The sequence below is a fragment of the Pantherophis guttatus genome, chromosome 4, assembly GCF_059756535.1.
Source record: "Pantherophis guttatus breed Tessera chromosome 4, ASM5975653v1, whole genome shotgun sequence".
Classification (NCBI taxonomy): Eukaryota; Metazoa; Chordata; class Lepidosauria; order Squamata; family Colubridae; genus Pantherophis; species Pantherophis guttatus.
This window is the reverse complement of record NC_142066.1, coordinates 73,475,867-73,501,138: the sequence shown is the minus strand read 5'-3', so window position 1 is coordinate 73,501,138 and position 25,272 is coordinate 73,475,867. Positions and strand designations below refer to the sequence as shown.

General features: G+C 43.3%; 3 protein-coding genes and 1 long non-coding RNA gene across 7 annotated transcripts in view; 1 reads left to right on the top strand and 3 right to left on the bottom strand.

The window, feature by feature from the left end:
- Positions 1–24,742, top strand: part of LOC148114166 (uncharacterized) — a 113,674-nt gene extending 88,932 nt beyond the window's left edge. The window contains exon 3 of the long non-coding RNA XR_015733896.1: positions 24,670–24,742. This is a non-coding gene — a long non-coding RNA (uncharacterized LOC148114166). The remainder of the gene's footprint in view (positions 1–24,669) is intronic.
- The window catches only part of COA1 (cytochrome c oxidase assembly factor 1), a 118,791-nt gene extending 93,573 nt beyond the window's left edge, over positions 1–25,218 (bottom strand). For 2 of the 4 annotated variants that reach the window (XM_087892411.1, XM_087892414.1), the window contains exon 1: positions 25,130–25,207. The gene's annotated coding sequence lies outside the window, so the exon portion shown is untranslated. Of the gene's footprint in view, positions 1–25,129 lie in introns of all 4 variants that reach the window. The other 2 variants (XM_087892410.1, XM_087892415.1) reach the window with 2 other exon arrangements.
- The window catches only part of FIGNL1 (fidgetin like 1), a 61,346-nt gene extending 36,083 nt beyond the window's left edge, over positions 1–25,263 (bottom strand). Inside the window, exon 1 of the mRNA XM_060691817.2 lies at positions 25,130–25,263. The gene's annotated coding sequence lies outside the window, so the exon portion shown is untranslated. The remainder of the gene's footprint in view (positions 1–25,129) is intronic.
- Positions 4,461–14,892, bottom strand: LOC148114167 (uncharacterized). Its single transcript, XM_087892400.1, has 2 exons — positions 8,336–14,892; positions 4,461–4,801 (listed from the first exon to the last, which is right to left on the bottom strand). Exon 1 carries the CDS (start codon positions 12,583–12,585, stop codon positions 11,248–11,250), a length of 1,338 nt encoding a protein of 445 aa, XP_087748526.1. The 5' UTR covers positions 12,586–14,892; the 3' UTR covers positions 4,461–4,801; positions 8,336–11,247.
- Positions 25,264–25,272: the final 9 nt, after the last annotated feature.

Genomic DNA, 25,272 nt, shown 5'->3' with positions numbered 1-25,272 from the left:
GTGGACCAGCAGCATGTGGGCTCCTGCTGTACATGGTTGCTGGTACTGCCACCACAAGGAAATTGTCAGATGTGGATGGCCTGGCTGCAGGGGTCCTGAGGTAAGCTGGTGAGGAACACATGGGACAGCTCCACATACCCCCCTTTGTGACACTGCAAGCAACCAGATGGAATGGGCGTATGGCAGGCAGCGCAGGCTCTTAAGTAACGCTTATTTTGGAAGTACGACTTATATTAGGTGCAGAAGTAAAGGGCTTATTTTTGGGATAGTTTTGGTAGTTATTTACTACCAAAACATGTAGCCACAGCCACTACTTAAAAATTGAATTATATGTAACATCTGAAAACATGTGTTTTTTAATTAACATTTGCACAAAAACATGAACAGTGGCAAGGAGATTTGTAATGGGACTTTACAACTGCCCTACCTGGGTTTGCCTAGGGTACTAGCAGGACAGGATAATATTACCCAAACAATTATATAAGAGAACATGAGATTATGCAGTTTCAGTGAGTTCTCTATACATTCTATTTCAGGCTCACATACTTTTCATTAGCATTATAAAGCTTATTTAAGAATATGATACATAGTTATTCATAATATGTAATTATGAGTTTATGAATGACAAGAAGGTGAGATGTGTGGCAACAAGCCAAACAAACTAAGTAGGATCTGCAACAAATATTTTAGAATGGAATGCCTGTATTCAAAGTATTCATATATACAAAACTATAATGGAATCCAGAATTTTGGTCATAAGTTGAAGCACCATGTGACCAGACTAGATTTTATGACCATTTTTACAATGGTCATGAATCAAGTCGCTATAGTGGTTAAGCGATCTATGTGTCTAAGTAAATCCAGCATATTCAACAAGTGGTATTTTTGCCACTTTTTATGAAAAAACAGAAAAACATAATTGCAAATTGTGGTCACATGATTGCAAGACGCTACAACTGGTCATAAATGTGAGCCAATTGCCAAGTACTCAAAATGTGATTACATGACTACGGATATATGTGTGTATGTGGCAGTCAAACTTTCAAAATAGTAACTATGAAAGGGATAAACAGCATCAAAATGGTATATAGGGTGGATAAAAATCAATGATTTTTAATTGGATTTTTAAAAATTTAAATCGGGTTTTTTAAAATCGAATTTATTTTACTAAAATGCTTTTGGAGTAAAAATCTATCTAAAGATAGTTTTCTATTTAAGATACATTAATAATTTGGTTTATTCAGCATGAAAAGGAGCTTAGTTATGTAGCTTGAGGATGCATATTCTGTGATATTGGGACTGTCGGTAAGTCAGTAGCGGGTCAGAGAAAGAGTCACTGTGGAACAGAGATGACATTTGCTCTTTAAAAATAAAATAATAAAACAGTAAAAGCCTTTTTACTAATGATTTAAATCTAATCCACCCTGATGGTATAGATATAATTGAAGCCCTTTTTTTGTGTATGTAGCCACTGTTCTATACTACAGGACTCAGAAGTCCTAGTCAAACACCAGATCTCCCAAAGGCAGGGTGGATTTGATTTAAATCGAGTTGATTTAAATCACAATTTAAATCACGATTTAAATCACTAGTAAAAAGGCTTGATTTAAATCAACTCGATTTAAATCATAATTTTTAAAGAGCAACTGTCATCTCTGCTACTCCTTTGACCCACTGTTTTTTTTATTGCAAAAGTTTTACAGTTACATTTTCACCCCATTTCCCCCCCCCATCCCAGCCCCCACCCCCCCTAACCCTCCCCCCCTGACTTCCACAAAATATAATCCCATCAAAATCCCCTTTTTATAAAACTTGAACCCCTCAAACCCCCTTAAATTTTTTTTTATCTTCACAGTTTTCATACATTTCTATTTTTATATAATACTTTCAATGAAAAACTATTTGGTACTTTCTAACTTGATATTTGTTCTGCACATAATTTATCCATTTTTTCCATTCCCATTCATAAGTCTCTTGTGAGCGATCTTTTAAATATGCTGAAATCTTCGCCATCTCAGCAAAACTGGCCATCTTCAAAATCCATTCTTTGATAGTGGGTAAAGCTTCATTTTTCCAATATTTACCTATCAATAATCTCGCTGCAGTTATCATGTACAATATCAACTTAATTTCATCCTGTGTAAAACCCTTTACTATACCCAATAGAAACAATTGTGGAGAAAATGGAATTTTTTTCTTCAAAATATTCTGCATAACCCACCATATTTTTATCCAAAAAGCCTTAACTTTCTTACAATTCCACCAAACATGATAATATGTAGCATCTAAACAGTCACATCTCCAACATTTTGGCTGAACATTAGGATACATACAGGATAATTTCTTGGGATCTAAATGCCATCTGTAAAACATCTTGTAAAAATTTTCCCTCAAATTCTGCGATTGCGTAAATTTAACATTCTGAACCCATATTTTCTCCCATGTTTCCAACATTACTGGTTCTGCAAAATTCTGTGCCCATTTAATCATGCAATCTTTAACCAGTTCAGTTTCTGAATCCCTTTCTAACAAAACATTATATAGCCTTTTGATATGCATTGGACCTTTCTCTTTTATATGTCTAACCAACTCTTCCTCATGCAACATAATACCAGTTTTTGGGTCCTCTTTCCATCTCTGTTGAAGTTGATTATATTGTAGCCAGGTTATATTAATCCCTTCAGCCAACAATGTCTGTAGTGTCTTCAGCTGCCATCTGCCCGCATCTGTAAAAAGAACCTCTTTATATAAACCCCCCCCGAGTGACATTATATTTGTATTCCACAAAATATGACCAAGATCCAGCCATAGCGGTATTTTATAATCCCATTTAAATCGGTGCTTCTTCCAAACTCTCATCAGCGAATCTCTAAGTATATGACTTTTGAACACTTTATCCACTTTATTTTCATAAAATAAGTAAGCATGCCAACCAAAATCCAGGTCAAAGCTTTCTATGTTCAGTATTCCAGTCTTTTTCCTTCCAAACCAATCGCTTGCTTGAGTCAAAGCTGCTGCTTCATAATATATCTGTAGGTTTGGAAGTTTAAGGCCTCCCCTCTCTGGAGCATCTTGCATAATTTTTAGTTTCACTCTCGGTTTTTTCTCATTCCAAACAAACTTATTCACTCCACTTTGCCATTCTTTCAGTTGTTTATCACTTTTAAGCACCGGAATCATTTGAAACAAAAAAAGAAATCTTGGCAAAATGTTCATCTTAATTGCTGCTATTCTTCCAAGTAACGAGAGCTGCAACTTTTTCCAGGTCTCCATATCTTTTCGTACATCTCGCCGTAACACCTCATAATTGTTTTGAAATAATTTCATATTTGATTCTGCCACCTGAATTCCTAAATATTTAACCTTTGGTACAATCTCAAAACCTGCCATCCTTTCAAGTTCATATTTTCGATCTTGTGTCATATTTTTAATTATCATCTTTGTTTTTTTCTGGTTCAGTCTAAATCCTGATACTGTACCATAATCTTTTATAATGTCTTTCATCTGGATTATTGATTCCATCGGCTGTGAAAGGGTAACAACCAGGTCATCTGCAAATGCCCTTATTCTGTAATCCTCTTGCCTTATCACTATACCTTTCAAGCTGTTCGAATCCCGTATTGTATTCAACAAGACTTCTAATGTTAAAATAAATAACAAAGGGGATAACGGACAACCTTGTCTTGTTCCTTTCTCAATATTAAAATCTGTTGTTAAACTTCCATTAATAATAATCTGTGCCTTTTCCTCTTCGTAGATTGCTGATACCGCCTGTATAAATTGATCCCCAAAATCCATCTTTTTCAAAGTCTTTAATAGAAAATTCCAATCCACTCTGTCAAAGGCCTTCTCCGCATCCAAGAAAACCAGCACTGCAGGGATCTGTTTATTCTTCTCAAGATATTCCAATAAATCTATAACTTGCCTTACATTGTCCTTCATATATCTACCCTCTATAAATCCCGCTTGATCATCATGAATCACCTTTTGAATTACTGGCATCAACCTGCTGGCTAGTACTTTTGCATAAATTTTATAATCATTATTCAGAAGAGATATTGGTCTATAATTCTCTGGTTTTTTAGGACCTGCTTGCTCTTTTGGTATCAGAGAAATATAAGCTGTTTTCCATGATGGGGGTATTTTACCCCCTTGTTGTATATTACAAAATAGGTCTCTAAGTTGTTCCACCATTTCTGCTTGCAAAGTTTTATAATACACTGCAGTCAATCCATCTGTTCCCGGAGCTTTGGCAGTTTTCAGTTGTTTAATTGCTGCAATTATTTCCTCCACTGTTATAGGATGATTCATTCTTTCCTTTTGTTGATTAGTAACTTTTGTAACTCTTTTGTTTTCTAAATATTTATCTATAAGTCCATTCTGTATATCATCTTTAGCATATAGTTTAATTGTCAGGTTTCGGTTCTGTCTTAAAATAAGTTTCATTTTCAAGCGCAGTCTCTAATGAATCATTCTTTATTAAGAACAGAAATAGCCGACATTTCTGAGGCTAATTGCAGCTCAACTGGCCCCTCCTTCCAACCCCCTCCTCTTCCGCTCTCCAACCCGATTTCTCATTGGCCATTAGCCAATCCATCTCTCCGTCCTGGCACGTACTTCTCACAGGAATGTGACCCCCACCCTCATCCCCCAGAAAACCCTATCTCTTGCATGCCGAAAACTAGGTAAAAGTTCATCTCAGCAATAATTCAGCACTTCTGGTCTTCATGACAGCACTGGAAGAGAGCATAAGTTGGAGTGCTGACATCCGGCCCCTCTCCCTTCACTTCTGCGACATCACCTATCCCATAGGGAAAACACAAGAAGATTAGTCCCATCAGCCCCTCCCTGGCTGTGCACCCCCCCCTCCCGGCTTTCCCGGGTGGTCTGCATGGAATTTTGCTATAAGGCGATCAGCTTGGATGTTTGCGCTCTTCACCCAGGAAGCCTCTGACAATGGGTAACCCTTCCATTTAATTAAGTACTGAAGGCGCCCCCTGTGCCATCTTGAATCGAGAATCCGCTGCACTTCATAATGCGTTTGGCCCCCAACAACCAGGGGCCCAGGGGGTTCACGTGGTGTTGGCCTTAAAGTAGACCCCACTACAGGTTTTAGAAGGCTACTGTGAAAAACAGGGTGAATTTTCCCCAAAAGCCGTGGCAACTGCAATTGCACCGTAACGGGGTTGATTATTTTTATTATAGGAAATGGTCCTATAAATTTTGGGCCCAATTTCCTGCTCGGGAGTCTAAGTCTCAAGTACTTGGTGGAGAGGTAAACTTTCTCTCCCAGCTGAAATGGTCTTTGGGGAGTTCGGTGCTTGTCTGCTTGGTCCTTATAAGATTGAGCCGCCTTTGCCAGCGCCCTCTTAACATTTTCCCAAGTTTGTCTCAACATTGCCATCCAGTCGGTCAAACTGACTGAGGAAGGGGGCTCCCTCGGGTATTCTGGCATGGGAACAAAATCCATGCCACTCACTATTTTGAACGGGGTTAGCCCCGTGCTGCTGTGGACAGCATTATTATATGCAACCTCCGCAAAAGATAGGAGGTCTGCCCAATTGGACTGCTGGTAGTCGACGTAGCATCTTAAATACTGTTCTATCATAGCGTTCAGTCTTTCTGCCCCCCCATTGGTACTCGGGTGAAATGCTGAGCTGAGCCCTTGGGATGAACCTATGGATCGTAGAAACTCCCTCCAGAACTTTGCTGTGAACTGGACCCCTCTGTCGGAAATGATTCTCCTGGGGACTCCATGTAGGCGGTAAATGTGTTTCAGGAACAGTTTGGACAACTGACGGGCTGAAGGCAGTCCACTACAAGGAATGAAGTGTGCCTGTTTGGAGAATAAGTCTATTACAGTCCAGATCACTGTATTTCCACTACTCCTCGGTAGGTCTACTATAAAGTCCATTGCAATCTCCTCCCATGGTCTTGTTGGCTCAGCTACTGGTTGCAACAATCCAGGCAGGCACCCTGGCCTTGTCTTCATCGTGGCACAAATGGTGCAGCTTTTTACATAACTGTCTACGTCCTTTCTCATATGTGGCCACCAGAACTGCCTCCGTACTAGGTGCAGAGTCTTTAGGAACCCGAAGTGTCCTGCTGGTTTAACATCGTGGCTCCTCTTGAGAATCAGGATGCGTAAACTCTGTGGCACATAGAGCTTTGTCCCCCTCCATGCTAGTTCATCTCTTTTTGTCAAGAGATGTTGATTGTCTCGATACCAGGGGTCTGTCAGCATTTCATTTTTTAATTTTGCAGTTAAGTCACTTGCAAGTTGGCCTTGCTGGTCACGTCGTTGCCGTCTAGTGATCACTTGGGCCGCAGCTTGGGTGGAGGGGATGATGGCATTCACTACCTGCTCCCGCTCACTGTTGTATTGGGGCATCCGGGAGAGGGCATCAGCCAGGAAATTTCTCCCACCTGGGATGTGCTTAAGCTCGAAATTGAAACGATTGAAGTATTGTGCCCACCGTACTTGCCTGGGTGACAGTTTTCGTGGGGTTTTTAGGGCCTCTAGGTTTTTATGATCAGTCCAGACTTCAAATGGTTTCTGGCCTCCCTCTAGAAGGTGCCGCCAGGTCAACAAGGCCCACCTTACTGCAAATGCTTCCTTCTCCCACGCCGCCCATCGCCTTTCCGTATCGGTGAGTTTGCGGGAGGTGTAGGCGCAGGGTTGTAGATCCCCTTGGTTGTTCTTTTGGAGTAACACAGCTCCTACTGCCACATCACTTGCGTCTGCTTGGATGACAAAAGGCTGTTCTGGATCCGGGTGTTTTAAGACAGGTTCTTTCGCGAACAGTCCTTTTAGCGTCTCAAATGCCTGTTGGCAGGTCAGGTCCCACTGTAGGGGTTGTCCCGGGCGAGGTTTCATCGCTGGGCTTCCTGTCTTTAGGAGGTCTGTCAAAGGTTTGGCAATCTTCGCAAACGAGGGGATGAATTGTCTGTAGAAATTCGCAAAACCTAGAAAACTTTGCAATTGTCTGCGGGTGCGAGGGGGCTGCCATTGTAGAACTGATTGGACCTTGGCTGGGTCCATCTCTATCCCCTCATTTGATACTCGGTAGCCCAGGTAGTCTAGCCGTGATTGGTGGAAATCGCATTTTGGCAGTTTGACATATAGGTTTGCCCGTAGCAGTTTTTCCAGTACTTGGCGGACGAGGGGTATATGTTCGTCTATGGTCTCCATGTAGATAAGAATATCGTCCAGGTAGACGAGGACCCCTTTGTAAAGGTGTTCATGTAAGACTTCGTTTATTAACTGCATGAACACTGCCGGGGCTCCTTGCAATCCAAAAGGCATTACTTTAAACTGGAAACTGCCCAGGGGGCAGTTGAATGCTGTTTTCCATTCATCTCCTGCCCTTATGCGTACTCGGTAATAAGCTTCTCGAAGGTCTAGTTTGGTGAAAACCTTTCCTTTAGCTAGGTGGGCTAACATGTCTTTCATGAGGGGGAGAGGGTACAAGTTGTGTACGCAAACAGCATTGATACTTCGAAAATCGACCACCAGTCTCATGGAGCCGTCCTTTTTCTCTTTAAACATGACCGGCGCCGCTACCGTTGGTTTCACTGGCTCAATAAATCCCCTTTGTAAGTTTTTGTCTATGTAGTCCCGCATTTCCTGCATTTCTCGGGGCGTCATAGCATACATTTTAGGTTTGGGTAGTTTCGCTCCTGGGATAATCTCGATGGCACAATCGGTCTCGCGGTGGGGGGGCAGGATGTCACACTCGGCCTCGCTGAATACCCCTGCAAGGTCTTGGTACTCCCTTGGGATCTGGTTTGCGTTACAAGCGGTGGTGGGTGCGGCTGCCAATTGTTTTGCTGCACCTTCTGGGAGGGAGCCTTGTGTTGGTGGTGTTTTCTTCTGTAGTGGAGGGCTGCTTTGGGGTTTCAGCGTGGGAGGAAATTCTTCTGGTCGGGGCGGCAGGGGTTGGGGCCCCTTTGCTATTCTCAGCCTGCGGGTTCCCTCTTGCCACCAAATGATTGGGCCCCATTTGTCGAGCCATGAGAGTCCCAATATGACTGGTTCTGTCATCTTGGGGGCTATTATGAAGCGGATCATCTCCCAGTGATCTGCGAGTTCTAGTCTCACGGGTTCAGTCAAATGTGTGGCATATGTTCCTCCCACTAGGGACCCATCAACTTGCTCGAAGCGAATTGGTTGTTTGAGCTGTTTAGCTCGGATTCCCAATTTTAGAACTGTGGGTAGGTTGATTAGGCACCGTGTGCTACCCGAGTCTATTAGGGCTTGGAAAGTCTCTTGGGCCCCTGTTTTGGGGGCTGTTAGGCGTATGGGGAAAAGAAAAGGATGGACGGGTCCACTCACCATCGGGTCATCCTCGCCTTCGTCTTCCGTGTCATAGGGTTCGGGGAACTGATCTCCCTCATCTGGGATTCCTCTGGTTTCGGTCAGATGAGCGAAAAACTCAGGGATTTGGGGAGTTTCCTGCGGTACGTGGGTGACGCGGTTGGGCCCTCGTTCCGGTTGTGCTTTGGGCGGTGGAGCTGGTCCCGGTCTAGGCGTTCCACATCTTGCTGCTATGTGGCCGCTTCCCCCACATCTGTAGCATTTCAGTGGGCTCCGTGGGGCAGTTGGTCTGTAGGAGGGCTGTGATGTTGGGGTTTCTCGTCTGTTGAGTGGCCCCTGGTCTGGTCGGCCTCTCTCCTTTCCCTCTGGTGGTTTTGACGTGTCAGTCGCCCGCAGCCCTCTGTCGACTTTTATCGCTACCCGGAACCATTCAGCGAGTCGATTTGGGATGTCACGATAGGCAGTCACTTGGGAAATTCTTTTATCTAAGCTTGTTCTAAAAAAATACACCAGCAATCGCTCTGGTAGGGGAGGCAGTGTCCCAATGACTCTCCTGAATTCACGGATATGCTCTCTGATAGGCTTCCCCCTCTGCATTAGGTTTCTGAGTTCGTCTTCCACATAGGGGTCCTCCTCCTCCTCCTAACGGGCTCTCAATAGTTGCAAGAACCCATCCGCATTTTGTAGCTGGGGGGCCCTGTATTTGTAGAGTGATGCTGACCACCTCTTTGCTTCTCCCTCCAGCCCTTCCCTGATAGCATTCACTAGGGCTCTGGGGAAAGGGTAGAGGTGTCCGAACCGCTCTATGTATATCTCAGCTGAATCGAGGAATTGGGCGAGGTTGTCTGGGTCACCATCGAACTTCCCTCTGAACTGGGGTGGCTCCTCCCTCTCTGCCCTCTCCTCTCTGTGCTGAGCTCTGGAGGGCCAGCCCTGGTGTTGATAGTCCTCTGCCTCGTCTCTCATCCTGGGGTGGGGAGGTGCTGCCTTGTCTGGGCTTCGCTGCCATTCCCATCCCCAGCTCGCCCTTCCCAATTCACTTAGGGGTTTTTCTTTATCTTTTAACTTTGCAAAAGGGGATTCCGCCTTTAAGGCTTTTGGCACAGTCCCCGGGTACTTATCTGCTTCACGTTTCTTTGCTTGAAGTTCTGCGGGGGGGGGGGGGAAGGTGGAGAAAGTTGAACCTTTGTATTTTCCAAGTTGGCTGGAATCACGACCGCTTCTGCTCCTCCCGTTTCTTGAAGCAGGCTTTCCTCCGATAGCTTGGCTTCAGCCATAGTCCGTCCGACCAGTTGTGTGGGAGGGAACGGGATGATTTAAACTCAGCCAGCCTGGATTTGGAGGAGAGTTGAGCTGTCTGTCAGGTTTCGGTTCTGTCTTAAAATAAGTTTCATTTTCAAGCGCAGTCTCTAATGAATCATTCTTTATTAAGAACAGAAATAGCCGACATTTCTGAGGCTAATTGCAGCTCAACTGGCCCCTCCTTCCAACCCCCTCCTCTTCCGCTCTCCAACCCGATTTCTCATTGGCCATTAGCCAATCCATCTCTCCGTCCTGGCACGTACTTCTCACAGGAATGTGACCCCCACCCTCATCCCCCAGAAAACCCTATCTCTTGCATGCCGAAAACTAGGTAAAAGTTCATCTCAGCAATAATTCAGCACTTCTGGTCTTCATGACAGCACTGGAAGAGAGCATAAGTTGGAGTGCTGACATCAATATAATAATCTACAAATGCTTCTTTAATTAATTTTTGTTGATGAATTTCTTTCCCTCCAGTATCAATACAGTCGATAGTCCGCATACTCTGTTTCTTCCTTAATGTATAAGCCAGCCATCTGCCCGGCTTGTTGGCATTACAGAATGTATTATGCTTTGCATATTGTAAGTTTGTTGCAACTTGATCCGCCATAAGCATTTGGAATTGATCTTTCAAAAGTTTCATAGCTCCACGTATTCTTTCATCTGCTGGATTTTTAATAAGTAACTGTTCTTTGTTCTTTATCTCTGCTTCAATTTCTAATCTTTTCTTTTGTCTGTTCAGTTTATGTTTAGAGTTCATATGAATGAGTACCCCTCTCATGTACGCTTTACTTGCATCCCAGACAATTTCAATAGGGGTACCCTTGTTCATATTAATTTCAAAAAATTCTTTCATCTGCTTCTTAAGTTCTATTATATTTTTTTCATATCTAAATAAATTTTCATTTAATCTCCATGATCTTCTCTCAATTTTCCCAAACTCAATTTCTATCCATACTGAGCTGTGATCAGATAAAGTTCTTGGAAAAATTTTAGTTCTTTTTGTTTTAACAAGTAAATCATTTGATAATAAAATAAAATCAATCCTTGAAAAGGATCTGTGTCTATCAGAAAAAAAAGTATAGTCCAAGTTTTTTGAGTTGTGTAGTCTCCAAACATCTTTTAATTCCAGATCTTCTTTCATGTCAAAAAAAGTTTGTGGTAGTCTAACCCTAGACTTCGCCAAACTTATTTTATCTAGTTTAGAGTCAATTATTCCATTCCAGTCTCCCATGATCAAAATAGATCTATAATCCCACTGCAATATTTTAGTATGCAAAATTTTATAAAAGTGATCCTGTTGTTGGTTAGGAGCATAAATTCCAATCACAAGAATTTGACCATGTACAGTATGCAGTTCAATTGCTACAAACCTACCACCTTCATCCACTTCTATTATTTTAGCTGATAATCTTTTGTTTGTATAAATAACCACACCATTCTTTTTTTCCAAATTTGAAGCTATAAAGTGTGATCCTAATTTGGAGTTTATCAAGTATTTTTGATCTTGCGTTCTAATATGAGTTTCTTGTAAGCAAATTATATCATTATTAAATTGTTGCAAATATGTAAATATTTTCTTCCTTTTCTGTGGTGAGTTCAGTCCATTCACATTCCATGACAAAAACTTAACCATCATGCAAACTTTTTTGAAGCGACGAGCAGAATTGCCGGATATCTTCCGAGGCCACCGACTTTGCTCTCCCCATGGCTTCACTGTGTTCTGTAGTACTCTTAGCTCCTTTTTTATATTGTTGTACCTTAGCTCTTTCTTGCAATTGTTTTTCTTTGAGTTGTTTTGAGACCGCACGGGTTATTCGCTGATCTTTAGCTTCAGCCGTACAAGCCAGATCCAAAGCCACATCTCTTGTAGTCAAAATTGGAGAGGATTCTAACAGGGGCTCCTCCAGAAAACCTCCTGTAGCACCCTGCGCTTCTATTGGATCTAATTCGGCCTGCCTGAGCTGCACTTCCAACTCTTGCTGGGGTTGCTTCTCCTTATCGCTCTCCTTTATCTCCAATACAGTAGATGAACGTGGAGATGGTGATCTCTCCTTAAGAACAGTGTGGTAAAAATGTTCTGCCTTTTCAACAGTATTCAGTCGATATCTTTCCCCATGATACTTCAAAATTATACCCATTGGGGCATCCCACCGAAATGGTATCTCTAATTTATTTAGTTCCTTTACTAAGAAACCAAAGTCTTTCCTATCTTTCAGCATCTTTGGGGGTAATTCTTTATAAATTCCAACTTGTGTTCCCTCCACTTGCACAGAGGAAAGAAAAGATTTTTGCAAAATATCATTTCTCATTCTTCTGTCTGTAAAATATATCACCACGTCTCTTGGTAATTGTCTTTGTCTGGCCACCCACAAGTTCACTCTGTAAATTTTGTCTATTTTGTAAAAAATCTCATCAGAATTGATTTTTAACAGCACAGCCAAGGCATCAGCACAAACCTGTCTCAAATCTTGCCGGTCATTCTCCTTGATACCTCTAATTCTTATAGCAAATTCCATGGATCGGAATTGCATCATGGTCATCTCGTCTTCAACTCTCTGCATTTTATTATCCATATCAGCAATTTTAAAATCAGTATCCTTTATTTTAACATTAACTTCTGATTTAAAATCTTCCAATTTAGAGTCCACTTTAATGATAATTTCTGACAAGCCAGAAACCACATTTGATAATTTATCAGACACCTTATCATAATTCTCTTTCACCAAGTTTTTCACTTCACTAATTTCCTGCTTAATTTCTTGTTGAGATTTTTGAAATTTATCATCAATTTTCTGTTGAGATTTTTGAAATTTATCATCCATTTCCTGTTGAGATTTTTGGAAATTGTCATCCAAAGCCTGAGTAATATTTTTTTTTAAGTTTTCAAAGTCAAACTGCTCTTCAGGCTTATGTGTGGGGGATCCCCCCCCTGCTGCCTTGCTTTCCTGTTTTTTAGAAGTCATTTTGCCACGTAGGTTGGATTTTCTAAAAGGAGCCTTTTTCCTTTTCCAACACCACAAAGTCCTCTAAAAAAATCCCCCAGTTTTTAAACAGATTAGAAATAAAATTAGACTGTAAGATCAACTTGTTTTAAAAAGGGATTTTTTTCCCCCTCTTCTCCTGTACTTGCTACAAACAGCGCAACAATGTAACTTGTTGGAATAGCTTTAGGAAATCACTCTCGCTTTCAGCTTGTTAACTTGTTAACGCTGGGGCGGCGCCATCTTTTCAAGCCGCTTCCGCTCGTATTATTTTTAGTAAAATCGGGAAATCACAAAGAGAAAGAATACTTGCAGTTCCTTGGTTTAAGGATTCAGGTTTTCTTTTAGTTGGTAAAATTGGTTTCATTCAATTTTCGTGTTTGCTGCTGCCGGCTTGCTCTGCGAAGCAGAGTCGTCCCACGCCGCTCGGAGTCTTCGCAAGTTGAAAGGGAGCCACGCCTGTTTCCCCCCCAATAGCAAACTTCTGGGGGCTCACAGGGGCTCAACCTGCGCCTTGCTTGCTCTCTCCTTCAAATCCTGCAGATTCTGGAGTTTTCAAGCCGCTTCTCACGATCGAAGCGGCTCTACAAACGGCGGGGCTGGCGGTCCTTAAAACGGCACCGTCTTCACCGGAGCTAGCAAAAACCGGAAGTCGACCCACTGTTGACTGATAGTCCCAGTGTTGCAGAATATACAGCCTCATGCTACATAACTAACCTCCATTTCATGTTGAATATACTAAATTATTTATGTATCTTAAATAGAAAACTATCTTACGATAGATTTTTACCCCAAAAGTTTTTTATTAAAATAAATTCAATAAAAATCAAAAAAATCCGATTTAAATCAAAAAAATCTGATTTTTTTGATTTTTTTTAAAAAAATCATTGATTTTTATCCACCCTGCCCAAAGGCATAATTGAACTTTCTAAAATAATATCTAACAACATCATCACATTCTTGATCTCATATCTAGACTGAGATGCTGGTGATCAGCAGTAATGCCTGAGGCCCAGAAACATAGCCAATCACCATGGTTTATGCTATACATATTTTTATAATTTCAATTTCAAAAGTTCTTAAAACAATAAAAATATATTTTTTAAAAAGTATGAGAAATTCTACCATCTTTGAAACACTATTCCTAAAATGAGTACTTCTAAAACACTATTACTAAAGTGTTTGAGATTTCCACAAAATATTTATAGAAATTTATACCAACAAAGTGTAACCCTTGACTTCAACTTTCATAATGGAAACATATAGTAAGGATGTTATTTAGTTAGGTGATGAAACATCACAAGGCTTACAACTGAGCTCAAAGACCAACATGAATTCCATAGTACTACCCTAAATTATAATATTCTGTTCTAATGAACATATAATAAAAACAAATATATTTACCGTGTTTCCCTGAAAATAAATCTTATTTTTTTGAACCATGAAATAAAGTGCTTGGCCTTATTGCCATGCACTCAAAAGCCCAACTGGGCTTATTATCAGGGGATGTCTTATTTTGGGGAAAACAGGGTAATTGTTTGTTTGTTTGTTGCACATCTTCCTCTAAGAGGAGATCTGGGCAGTATACAATATAATCGATAAAATTAAACATTTAAATCAGAATAATTTAGGATTAAAATTTTTAAATTATAAAAAGAGAAATTTCAAAAGGTGAAGAATCCCAAGATAGGGAATGGACGTTGACTTACCTGAAAGTCCCTTTTCTGGGCGCTGCGTACACTATCCATGAATGGGTTAAATCCTTCAGCCTTTAGCAATAACTGAGTGAGAGCTAAATTTCCCTTTCCTGCTGCCAAGCCACGCCCCCAATCCCATGATCCCGTCTGAAACGAAGGTGTAGTACACAACAAGTACCAGGTAAAATAACTATAACTTTATTAAGAACCAACATCAATAACGATGAACAACAACCAGGCAGGACGCCAAAAAAAACAAAACAAAGGAGGGTATGGATAGTGTATGCAGCGCCCAGAAAAGGGACGTTCAGGTAAGTCAATGTCCATTTTCCTGTGCGCTGCTCCCACTATCCATGAATGGGATACACCCAAGCTCAAACTCCACGGGCGGGAAGCTGACTGCCTCCAATGTCCTCCTCTGCCAGGACCCTTTGGAGTACCCTGCGGCCAAAGGATGCTTCGTCAATTTTGTAGTGGCGAATGAACGGTGACAGCGATGACCAGGTCACCGCTCTGCAAATATCTGCTATTGATGCCTGTGTTGCCCAGGTCGCCATGGGGCCGCACTACGGGTGGAATGTGGTAGAATCCGGCCAGGCAGTGGTCTGGAGTTCAAGTCATACACCAAGGCAATACAGGCCTTAATCCACCTACTAACCGTGGAAACCGAGATCTTCAGGCCCATGTAGGCTGGATTGAACGATACTAGGAGAGCTTCCGTACGGTGGAAAGCTGCAGTCCTACGAATATAATGGCATAAGGCGCGACGAACATCAAGGGTCTGCCATTGCTTCTCCCTGTGGTTGCGCGGGGACGGCAGAAATCTGGCAAGATGAGCCCCTGGGCACGGTGAAACCAGGAATTCACCTTGGGAATGAAGGAAGGGTCCAGGCGCAGGATCACCGTGGTGTCTCTGAAGCTCTGAGACTCTCCTAGCTGAGGTAATGGCCAGGAGGAAGGTCACCTTAAAGGATAAGTACTTTAGAGCGACTGATTCCAACAGTTCAAATGGGGGTGACATCAAGGCCCGCAACACAAGCGGAAGATCCCATGACGGATAACGGTGCACTGTGGGGGGGCGCAGGTTCATCGCCCCATGCAGAAATCCCTTGATGAGTGGGTGCTGCGACAGAGACTGGTAAGGTGCACACGAGATGACCGTAGACAAAGCCGCTGTCTGACATCTTAGAGTAGCGGGGGCCAGTCTGTTGTCCAGCCCCGTCTGCAGAAATTCGAGAATGTCATGGACCGCCGCAGCTGTAGGATCCACATGATGTCGGGAGCACCAGTGACAAAATGCCTGCCATGAGGCCTCATATATGCGAGCCGTAGAGGGCCGTCTGGCCGCCTGGATGGTGCTGACGACCCTATCTGACAACTTGTCATTCTTTAGAATGACCTCTCAAATGCCAGACGGCCAATTGAAGCTACTGAGGCTCTGGATGACTGACCGCCCCCTGGTCAGCACTACCTGGTGTGGCAGAATCAGCCACGGTTGGTTTACGGATAGAGCCACGAGGTCGGCGTACCATGTTCTTCGAGGCCAGTTGGGAGCCACTAGCAGTAAGTCGGCTTTCTCGGCCAGTAACTTCCGAATGAGGCGTGGTAGGAGTGGAACTGGTGGGAAGGCGTATAACAGACCGCTGGGCCATCTGCATCGCAGAGCATCGTGGTCCTCCGCCTGAGGCATTGGGTACCGAGATATGAAGCGTGGCAACTGGGCATTGGGTGGAGTTGCAAACAAATCTACCTCCGGAGTCCCGAACCGAGAGCAGAGTTCTCGAAATAGGCGGGGATGGAGTTGCCACTCCACTGGATCTATCAGTTCCTGACTGAGCGTGTCCGCCCTGACGTTGGTCGATCCCGAGATATGATCTGCCCTGATCGAGAGCAGATGTCTCTCCGCCCAAGCGAACAGAGCCTCGGACTTGAACATCAGAGCTCGAGATCTCGTGCCCCCCTCTCTGTTCACGTGTGCCTTGGCCAAGATGTTGTCCGTCAGGATCAAGACGTGATGGCCTTGCACTGCGGTCTGAAATTGGTGTAAGGCCAGTTTGATCGCCCGGAGCTCCAGGAGATTGATGCTGCTGTGACGTTCACGCCGTGACCGCTGGCCCTGCGCCACTAGGTTGCGAAGGTGAGCGCCCCACCCCTGAAGGCTTGCGTCTGTGGTGAGAATTAGTCTGTCCGGGTCTAGGAATTTGCAGCCCTTGAGGAGTGAGGGCGACGCCCACCAACTGAGGGAGAGATGGACTTGGGAAGGTAGGATCACCTCGTGTTTCAAGTTGGCTTTGCCCACCCGTTGGAAGGGGAGTAGAAACCATTGGAGAGGCTGTGAGTGTCTGCGTGCTCACGGTACGATACCGAAGCAGGAGACCAAGTAGGGATGATAGTTGCAGCAAGGGTACTTTCCGCCGTGTCAAGACCTGCTGGATCAGGTCTCGAATGCTCTGGACTCTCTCTGGGGATAGGAATACCTGGCCCTTGACCGCGTCTATCACCGCCCCCAGGTGAAGAAGCAGGGTGGAAGGATGCAGATGGCTTTTCTCGAAGTTGATCGTGAAGCCGTGATCTTGGAAAGCTTTCAGGACCAGCTCCATGTCTCTGACAGCCTGGTCATGTGACAATGACAGGACCAAAATGTCGTCAAGGTAACAGAGAACTCGCACCAGAATTGCTCGGAGTGTGGCCGCCACTATTGCTACCAACTTGGTAAAGGTGCGGGGTGCTGATGAGAGTCAGAAGGGCATTGCGCAGTACTGGAAGAGCTGACCCACATACTCAAACCTCAGATACTGTCGGTGGTTGGGGTGAATGGGCACGTGCAAATAGGCTTCTCATAAGTCGACTGACTGGAGCAGGTCCCCCTGCCTCACTCCCGCTAGTATCGACAGGAGGGAGTGCATTTTGAACCTGCAATACTGGACTGCCCAATTCAGCTGTTTTAGGTTTAATATGCTCCTCCAACCTCAGGAATTCTTGGGTACAAGGAAGAGAATTGAGTAAAAACCGAAGCCCTGTTGATTCGGTGGTACCGGTTCTATGGCCCTGATTTCCAGGAGGTGTGTGATCTCTTGTGACATCAGGAGGCGGAGCTCCTTGGCGTGCAGGACCGGGCAGCACAAAAAGCGATGGGGGGGAAGACCGGAGAATTCAATGGAGAGACCAGATGAGGTCGTGCGCTCTACCCATAGTCCAATGTTAACCAGGCCCATCGCTGGTGGAAGAGGTGGAATCTCCCGCCGATGGGACCCACGGCTCAGGCGTCACTTTCCCCTCCTGGCGGTTTTGAAACCGGCCTCATGAAAGGGTCCCTTGGACTGTTGGGTCCTGCTGCGGTCTCGGAACTGGTGTCTGTCTTGCTGCTGATCACCGCTCTGAAATTGGGAACCCTGTGATGATGGCCCCCTGGGCCCGGAGTTGAGACGAAAGGGCTGTTGGTGAGCATAAGGTATATATCTGCGCTCCTGGTGATGGTAGGCCGACGGGAGCACCTTCCTTTTGTCCTTGTCTTCGATCAGGACGGGTTCTAAAGCCGCCCCAAATAGGTCTGGAGCTTTATACGGGGCTGCGGCCAACTTCCATTTTGCCTTAGGTCGGCTTTCCAGGGGCGTAGCCAAAACAGCCTTCTCGCCGTGATGGTTGCAGCAAGCGCCCTTGAAGCAAATTTCGCTGAATTCTGGGACGCATCCGCGGCATATTCCGTGGCAGCTACAATCTTGTTTATGTCTTGATGTAGTCTGGTGTCCTCGGGAGGAAGCCTTTCCTGTAGCTGCCGTAGCCAAATGAGAGCCGCCCTGTTGAAAAAGGACGTTGATGTTGCTGATCTAATCGCCCAGGCCACCGCCTGATGTGACTTGCGAAAGGCCCACTCTGTCCTTTTGTCCTCAGCTTTGAGGCCGTCCATGGCATCCGTGGAAAACATTGAGGAAGATGACAGGGTCGCTACTAGCTGGTCCACCAACGGTAGTGCCAATAAGTCCTCCAGTTCAGGGGCAGAGCAGTACAGCTTTTTGTCCAAACTGCTTGGAGTCGTTAGGGAGGCCAGCTGCCCCCAGGGATTCTGGATTACGTCTGTGAACAGTTGAGGGCAGGGAATACAGTCTTTTTCCGGTTTAGAAGATTTGAAGAGCGCGTCGTGGGGCCCCACGGTCGTCTGAGTGGGTGTTGTGGCCTCCCCAGGCACTCCCAAATTAGTCGTGAGACGAGCCTTATGGAGGAGGGGCTCCATAAGTCCCAGGCGGAACAGACCAGTGAAAGACGGAGTATCGGGCATCAAACCCTCGTCCTCTGAGAACTCGATGTCCTCGGGCCCCTCCTCTGCTTGATCTGAGTCTTCTGATGAAGATGCATGAACTTGCGACAGCTGAGGTTGGAACTGCTGTTGCTGTTGCGTCTCCTGGGCCGCCAACGGCTGTAAGGGCACCTGTGCTGCCTGCTGCAATCCTGCAGCCAGGAGGGATGATAATGCAGATGAAAACATAGCCTGGAAGTCCAGTTGAGTTGCCAGTAGGGGCCCCTCTGGTGCTCGTAGGCCTGCCACTGTTGGTGTAAAGGTCGCCTCCGCCACATGGTGATGTGAGTGAGATGAACCAGCAACGGAGACGTCCGGCAATGAAAGGGAAACTCCTTTGGAACGGAGTAATGAGTGGCCCGACTTGGTTGGGCCAGGGGTCACTGGGGTTAGAAACAGTTCAGTCAGGCTTGTAATTCCGGGGTCTGCCTCTCTTGATGCTAAAGGTGCAGCTTTTGAAGGGCCAGACTCCAGGACTGGTGATTCAGTCGCTGCCTTCTGCGCTTTGGCGCACTGTCTCTCCAGCGCCGTATGGTGTCTTAAAGCATCTTTATTCTGTATGGGAGGCGCTTTGTCTGCACGGTCTTCGCGGCTGGAACTCTCAGTCTGCTTCCCAGAGTGCTTTTTTTCGAATTTGGCCCTCTTGCGAGGTGGGCTTGTCTCCAGTTCCAAGTCAGAGGAAAGGGGAGAATCTGACATGGTTGCTGAGTTCCAGCTGTAAGTGGTCACCCTGGTCACCGTTGTCTTGGGCCTGAGGTCGAGAAAAATGCCTGTGAGCTTCCAGGAAGATGAGGCCCGGAGGTCCTCAAACTGCCTTAAATAAGGAGAGCTCCGTGGCTGAGGAGATTCCCCCTCAAAAACTGGGAGCAAGCAGGCTGCTGATTGTAGATTAGGAGGGAGCCAGCCATGATGAGGTGTCCAAAATGGCGGCCCGAGGGTCCACCAAGATAGCGGGTGCACGTGGCACGATAATCCAAAGGGCTGGGGAAGCTGCGGTCTCACAGTGGCGGCCCAAAGGTCCTACCACATGCCGCGCACGGCCCGTCTGGCAAGCAGAAGCTCCATGTTGTAAGGGGAGGGGGTCGGATTACCTCACCACCTCTCCACTGCTTGATTGCCGCGCTCCCTTGTAACTTTGAGTCTCCGCTGCTTCTGACGGGCTGGGCACAAAACCGCGATGGCGGGATGGCGCAGAGTCCAGCCGCCCACTGCTGCGCTGTAGAAAGAGCCGGGCTCGCCCCGAAATGCAGGCTCGGCAATGTTAGAAAGGCAACTGCTGAGCACTGAGGCGTGGGCAGACCAGAGCTTCGAGACTGCCGTTCAGCTGACGAAGTGATCTCCTATTCTCTGTAGCTGCCGTTTACTTCGAAGGCAGCAATCCCAGTAACAAAAAACCAAAAATATACTCAAAAATAAATTAAAAGCTTAGCGAACCCCTCAAGGAAAGGGAACATTTTTTGAAACTGAATAGAGCTCTGAAAACAACTGAGTGAAGACTGGGGATCATGGGATTGGGGGCATGGCTTGGCAGCAGGAAAGGGAAATTTAGCTCTCACTCAGTTATTGCCAAAGGCTGAAGGATTTAACCCATTCATGGATAGTGGGAGCAGCGCACAGGAAAATTAGCAGGTGTTAATACAGATGTGTGTGGAGGTTCACATAGGGCCAACCAGCCCATGATTGTTTGGATCTCTGTGTCTCCCACACAAGGCTACAGAGCGAAGTTTCGGCCCCTTTGCAAAAGGCCAAGAAGTTGAGGGCTTTCCTCACATCTGAGGGCAAGATGTTCCACAATACAGGGCAGTGTCAGGGAAGGTATTACTCTTCTTCCCTGCCAGTTGAAATTCTTTGACTTACAAAGTTTGTAGCATATCTTCCTTGCCTGACCAAGTAAGATGGGCTGAAAAATGGAGCTAAGCCAGTTCTGTAGGTAGCTTGGCCCTATATCATGGTAGCGTTTATAAGTAATAATCAACAGCTTGAATTGGACCCAGAGGCAAATTTATACTCAAGGCAGTTTGCGGAGCAAAGGTATTATATGTGCCCTTCTTTGGGCACCCAATATGGTACACACAGACACATTCTGCACCAGCTAAAGCTACCGGATAATTTTCAAGGGTAGCCCCGTGTCCCCATTGCAATTGTCCAATCAGGAGATGACCAGGACATGAGTAACCAAGTTGAGGCCTCCCTGTCCAGAAAGAGGCATAACTGGCACACAATGTGAAGTTATGTGAAGGCACTCCTGGCCATGGCTGCCACCTGTTCTTTCATCAGGAACCGTGAGTCTAAGAGGACTCCCAAGTTTTGCACCGAGTCTGTCTGGGGTAGTGCAACCCCACCCAGGACTAAGGATAATAAACTCCTGTATATAGAAGGACCCACTCACAGCCCCTTCATTTTACTAAGGTTCAGTTGAAGTCTAAACCCCATCCAGACCCATACATTGATCAATTAACATAGATAGGGGAACATATAACTGAATTTTTTCTAGAAAAATTACTTTGAAAAAATAAGGGTTACTGATCTAAATGTTAGTCTTCAGAAAGTAAAGTTAGCTAATTATGAAGCAGCTTACTTCTGAGTAAACATGCAGCCAATTATATAATTTCAATAGTACTCCAAAAGTGAAAATAAATGGGGATATTTTACTACATTTACTCTCAGAAAACTGTTTTAAGGATTACAACCCAGTTATCTTAGCACTTCATTGACATTTTCTTTGAATATGTTTCTTCAAACCCCAGCCTGAAAGTGAATTACAGTTTAACCCACAAATACATGATAAAACCCTAGCTCATTTTAAAAGATTACCTAAGCTCCATGTTTGCTTTGTGTAATTCGGAATGTCTTATTTAAGACTCCAGATTGTGTCCTATCAAAGCATCACCTGTATTAACAAGATTGTTTTTCACACAGCTTTTGGAATATGATGTGATGTAAAAATGAGGACCTGTTGTAGTTTTCTGCCTTGTAAATGACAGAGCAACTTTACTTAACAGCAGATAGAGATCCTCATGCCAAGGCCAAATTTAAAATAGGTGCTTCAGTCATTCACAATTCTAACAGGTTTTTTTTAAATCTCCAACAAGATACTTTGAAAGTGAAGAAACTCTTCAAGCAAAAAAGAAAAGAAAAAAGGAAAAAACAAAGACAGAAAATCTAAGTGATAAACCTTCTACCAATATCAAGCATGTTTTAATCTACATAGTTAGGAATTACAAAAATATGATAAATGTCCCTACAAAATATCTTTATAACTCATCCCTTCCACTGCAGATGAATGGGACTGAACATCTAAACATGTGGACATATTATATGCCAATGAGCTAGGCATCGTTTTGGATGTTCAGAGGATAGTTTTTGTCAATGTAAGCATTTCTGCTAGCTTTATTGGAAGAAATGCTTACAGTGGTTGTCCTCTGCAGTTATCAACCAACTCCAGGAAAATATTTGTATGGATTCAAGAATTGCACATTCACATTTTCATGCTCTGAAATACTTTTCTGCCTTCAAATCTAAAGCACGGTACAGCTTTATGAGATATAATGTAATGTAAAACAGTATTTTCCGTATTATCTCCATAGTCTGTAGAACAAGGAATAAATAATACAGATTTAATTTTGTCCCTTATCTATCTTTTAGCCTATACATTTTGTTTCAGATTTTAGATCTTATCTACATTCAATTTATCAAGCCATACTTCTGTAATCCATAAAAAGAATTGTTTCCTGTAATTCTAGTTAGCTCCAACAAAACAGCTTGCATTAAAAGCAGATTTTGTTGTTCTTAGGCCAAGGATTCAATATTTACCAACCCTTTACAAAGGATTTTAAAAAATTGATAGTAAAAGCAAGGATTGCACTAAAAGTAAATCTGAAGAGACAACAACAGGAAAATGAAATTTTATCTTTTATTCCAGAACAGTTTAGGTTGCATAGAGATATCAGAGTAATAGAGGGAGTATTCATTCTCGCCTCCCTACCATTCTCCATGTATTGAAAGTCATTGGGTTGCTAGGACAGCATTATTTGACTGCATAAGGAGAAGTATACATAAGCAGAGTGTATACATGGCTGGTAAGAAAACTGTGTCTGTGTGTGTGTGTGTGTGGAGGGAGGGGGGAAGAGAGAGAGAGAGGGAGAGGGAGAGAGAGACAGAGAGAGAGCAATTTCAGGGCCAAACAACTGCCACTCCCATCATATTGATACTATTAAGCTATTCAGTAAGACTGGTGTTCATATTCACAATAAATTTCATCTTGGTAAATTTAAGCAGCTTTTCTTTCTTTCTCTTCCATAGAAATCCTCTGGATTCTGTTCTGCCAAAATTCCATCCAGCTTAACCTTATGCAAACTGCAGTGCAAATTTCAACCATCCTTTAACCAAATTCTAAAATATCTACCTATTAGTCTACATTAATAGGCATAGACTGCAATGAATTATTTCTAGTATAGAACAAGTGGCAAGTTAGTAGAGCTCAATTCACTTTTCCATAACTTCTCCTGCCAATGGAAGTAGTTAAACAGATGTAGACAATTCTATATAAATAAGACTAAGCATTATGAATCTGGCTTTACTTGCCTTTATTTTTAAAAAAAAATAAAATAAGATAGCACACAGCAAAGCAAAGCATCATGCTGAAATGTGTTTATCTGCAACACAATCTTTGACTTTACAAAGCTCTCCCTTAAATGGCAAACATTATCATGGGAGTTAATTGACTTTCTGGTACATATATGTATGTATATATATAGATCTATCTATCTATCTCTGGCCATATTGTTGGGGTTTTGGGAATAAGCAGTTTTCATAGCAGTGACAAGTACGCTCTCCATACATCTTCAAAAATAGCTCAAACAATCTGTTTTATCAATGTTCTATAGTGCATCTATCATTCTAGAGAACTAGGAACTCTGGCTTGCTGCTTTTAGCAAGACCACACACCAAAGTTGCTTTTTGATGTAGACTATAGCTACTAACCTACATAATCACAAACAGAGCTATCATGCTTGTTGAGCCATTTCTCCTGGTGGGATATAAACTTGTTGCCTGTTATGGGGTAAGCCAGAAATCTAGCAGTATCCATAACAAGCCATGATTGCCAAAATGGCAATATAATTGCAATGATATCACAAAATGTTATAATTAGATATCAAATCCCTGACACGCACCTCTATAACTGTCTGGTTTGGTTCTGCAACCCAACAAGACAGACACAGACTTCAGAGGATAATTAGAAGTGCAGAAAAAACAATTACTACCAACCTGCCTTCCATTGAGGACCTGTATACTGCACAAGTCAAAAAGAGGTCCGTGAAAATATTTATAGACCCCTCACATCCTGCACATAATTTGTTTCAACTCCTACCCTCAAAACGACGCTATAGAGCACTGCACACCAGAACAACTAGACACAAAAATTTTTCCCCGAATGCCATCACTCTGCTAAACAAATAATTCCTTCAACTCTGTCAAACTATTCACTAAGTCTGCATTACTATTACTATTAGTCTTCTCATTGTTCCTATCACCCATCCTCTCCCACTTATGATTGAATGACTGTAACTTTGTTACTTGTATCCTTACGATTTATATTGAGTTACCTAATATGATTTGATTACTTATTTGTACCCTATGATTATTATTAAGTGTTGTACCTATGATTCTTGACGAATGTATCTTGTCTTTTTATGTACACTGAGAGCATATGCACCAAATTCCTTGTGTGTCCAATCATACTTGGCCAATAAAGAATCCTATCCCTACCACTATCCCTTCTATTCTATTCACCCTGACATTCACCTAATAATACCATCATACAAAGGTTGTCTTCTGACTTCACTAAAAGCACTGATGTAAGAGAATCAGAAGAATTTCTGTCTACAATTCTTGGCACATAGGAAAAGCTGACAAAAATCTGTCCCCCCCCCCATATATTTGCACTGTATAACTATTTAAACATACTTGAATTTGTAATACTCTAAATGCAACCTTATTTTTGCTAACTTTATTATCAGACTTAACTATTAGAAACACAATGAAGCACGTAATTTCTTTGTTATATCTTCTCAGGCCTGAAGGAAAGATGAAGAAGCTAGAGCTTAAGTGAACACAGCAATAATTAGAATTTTTTAAATGTTAAATCACACTTATTTTTTTTTTGTTGTTTCTTGAAATGCACTTCAGTTTATTTTAGAAATCCCAGCATGACTGACCAAGCTTTAATTCACCGACTGTGGATTGAAAACTAAATTTTAATCTCAATTCGGTGTTTATTTACATGAAAGTAAAACTGCTCGAACTCGAGCCTCTTTCTGAACTTGTATGTAGCATTATCCCTAAACTTAAAACTTTATTAATAAAACATCAAAACGGATTACAAATATTGTCACGGTACCGCAACGGTTGTGTAATAAAAAGAATTGAATTTAAACATACTACCAAAATAAAAGCCCACCACGTTTACTTCAGTCTGTCTTTAAGAAAGCTGAAAGTAATTCCTGTATGTATTTAAACTCTCTGTAAAACTCACCGAATTTTAATATATACCGCGTGGAAACTAAAAAGTCACACTTCCTCCCTTGGTGCAGCCATCTTGAAACACTTCATCAGCCTTACCAACGAGTTTAGTGGACGGATTCCTAGAACGAACCCTGATTAATCTGCCTAAGAGGC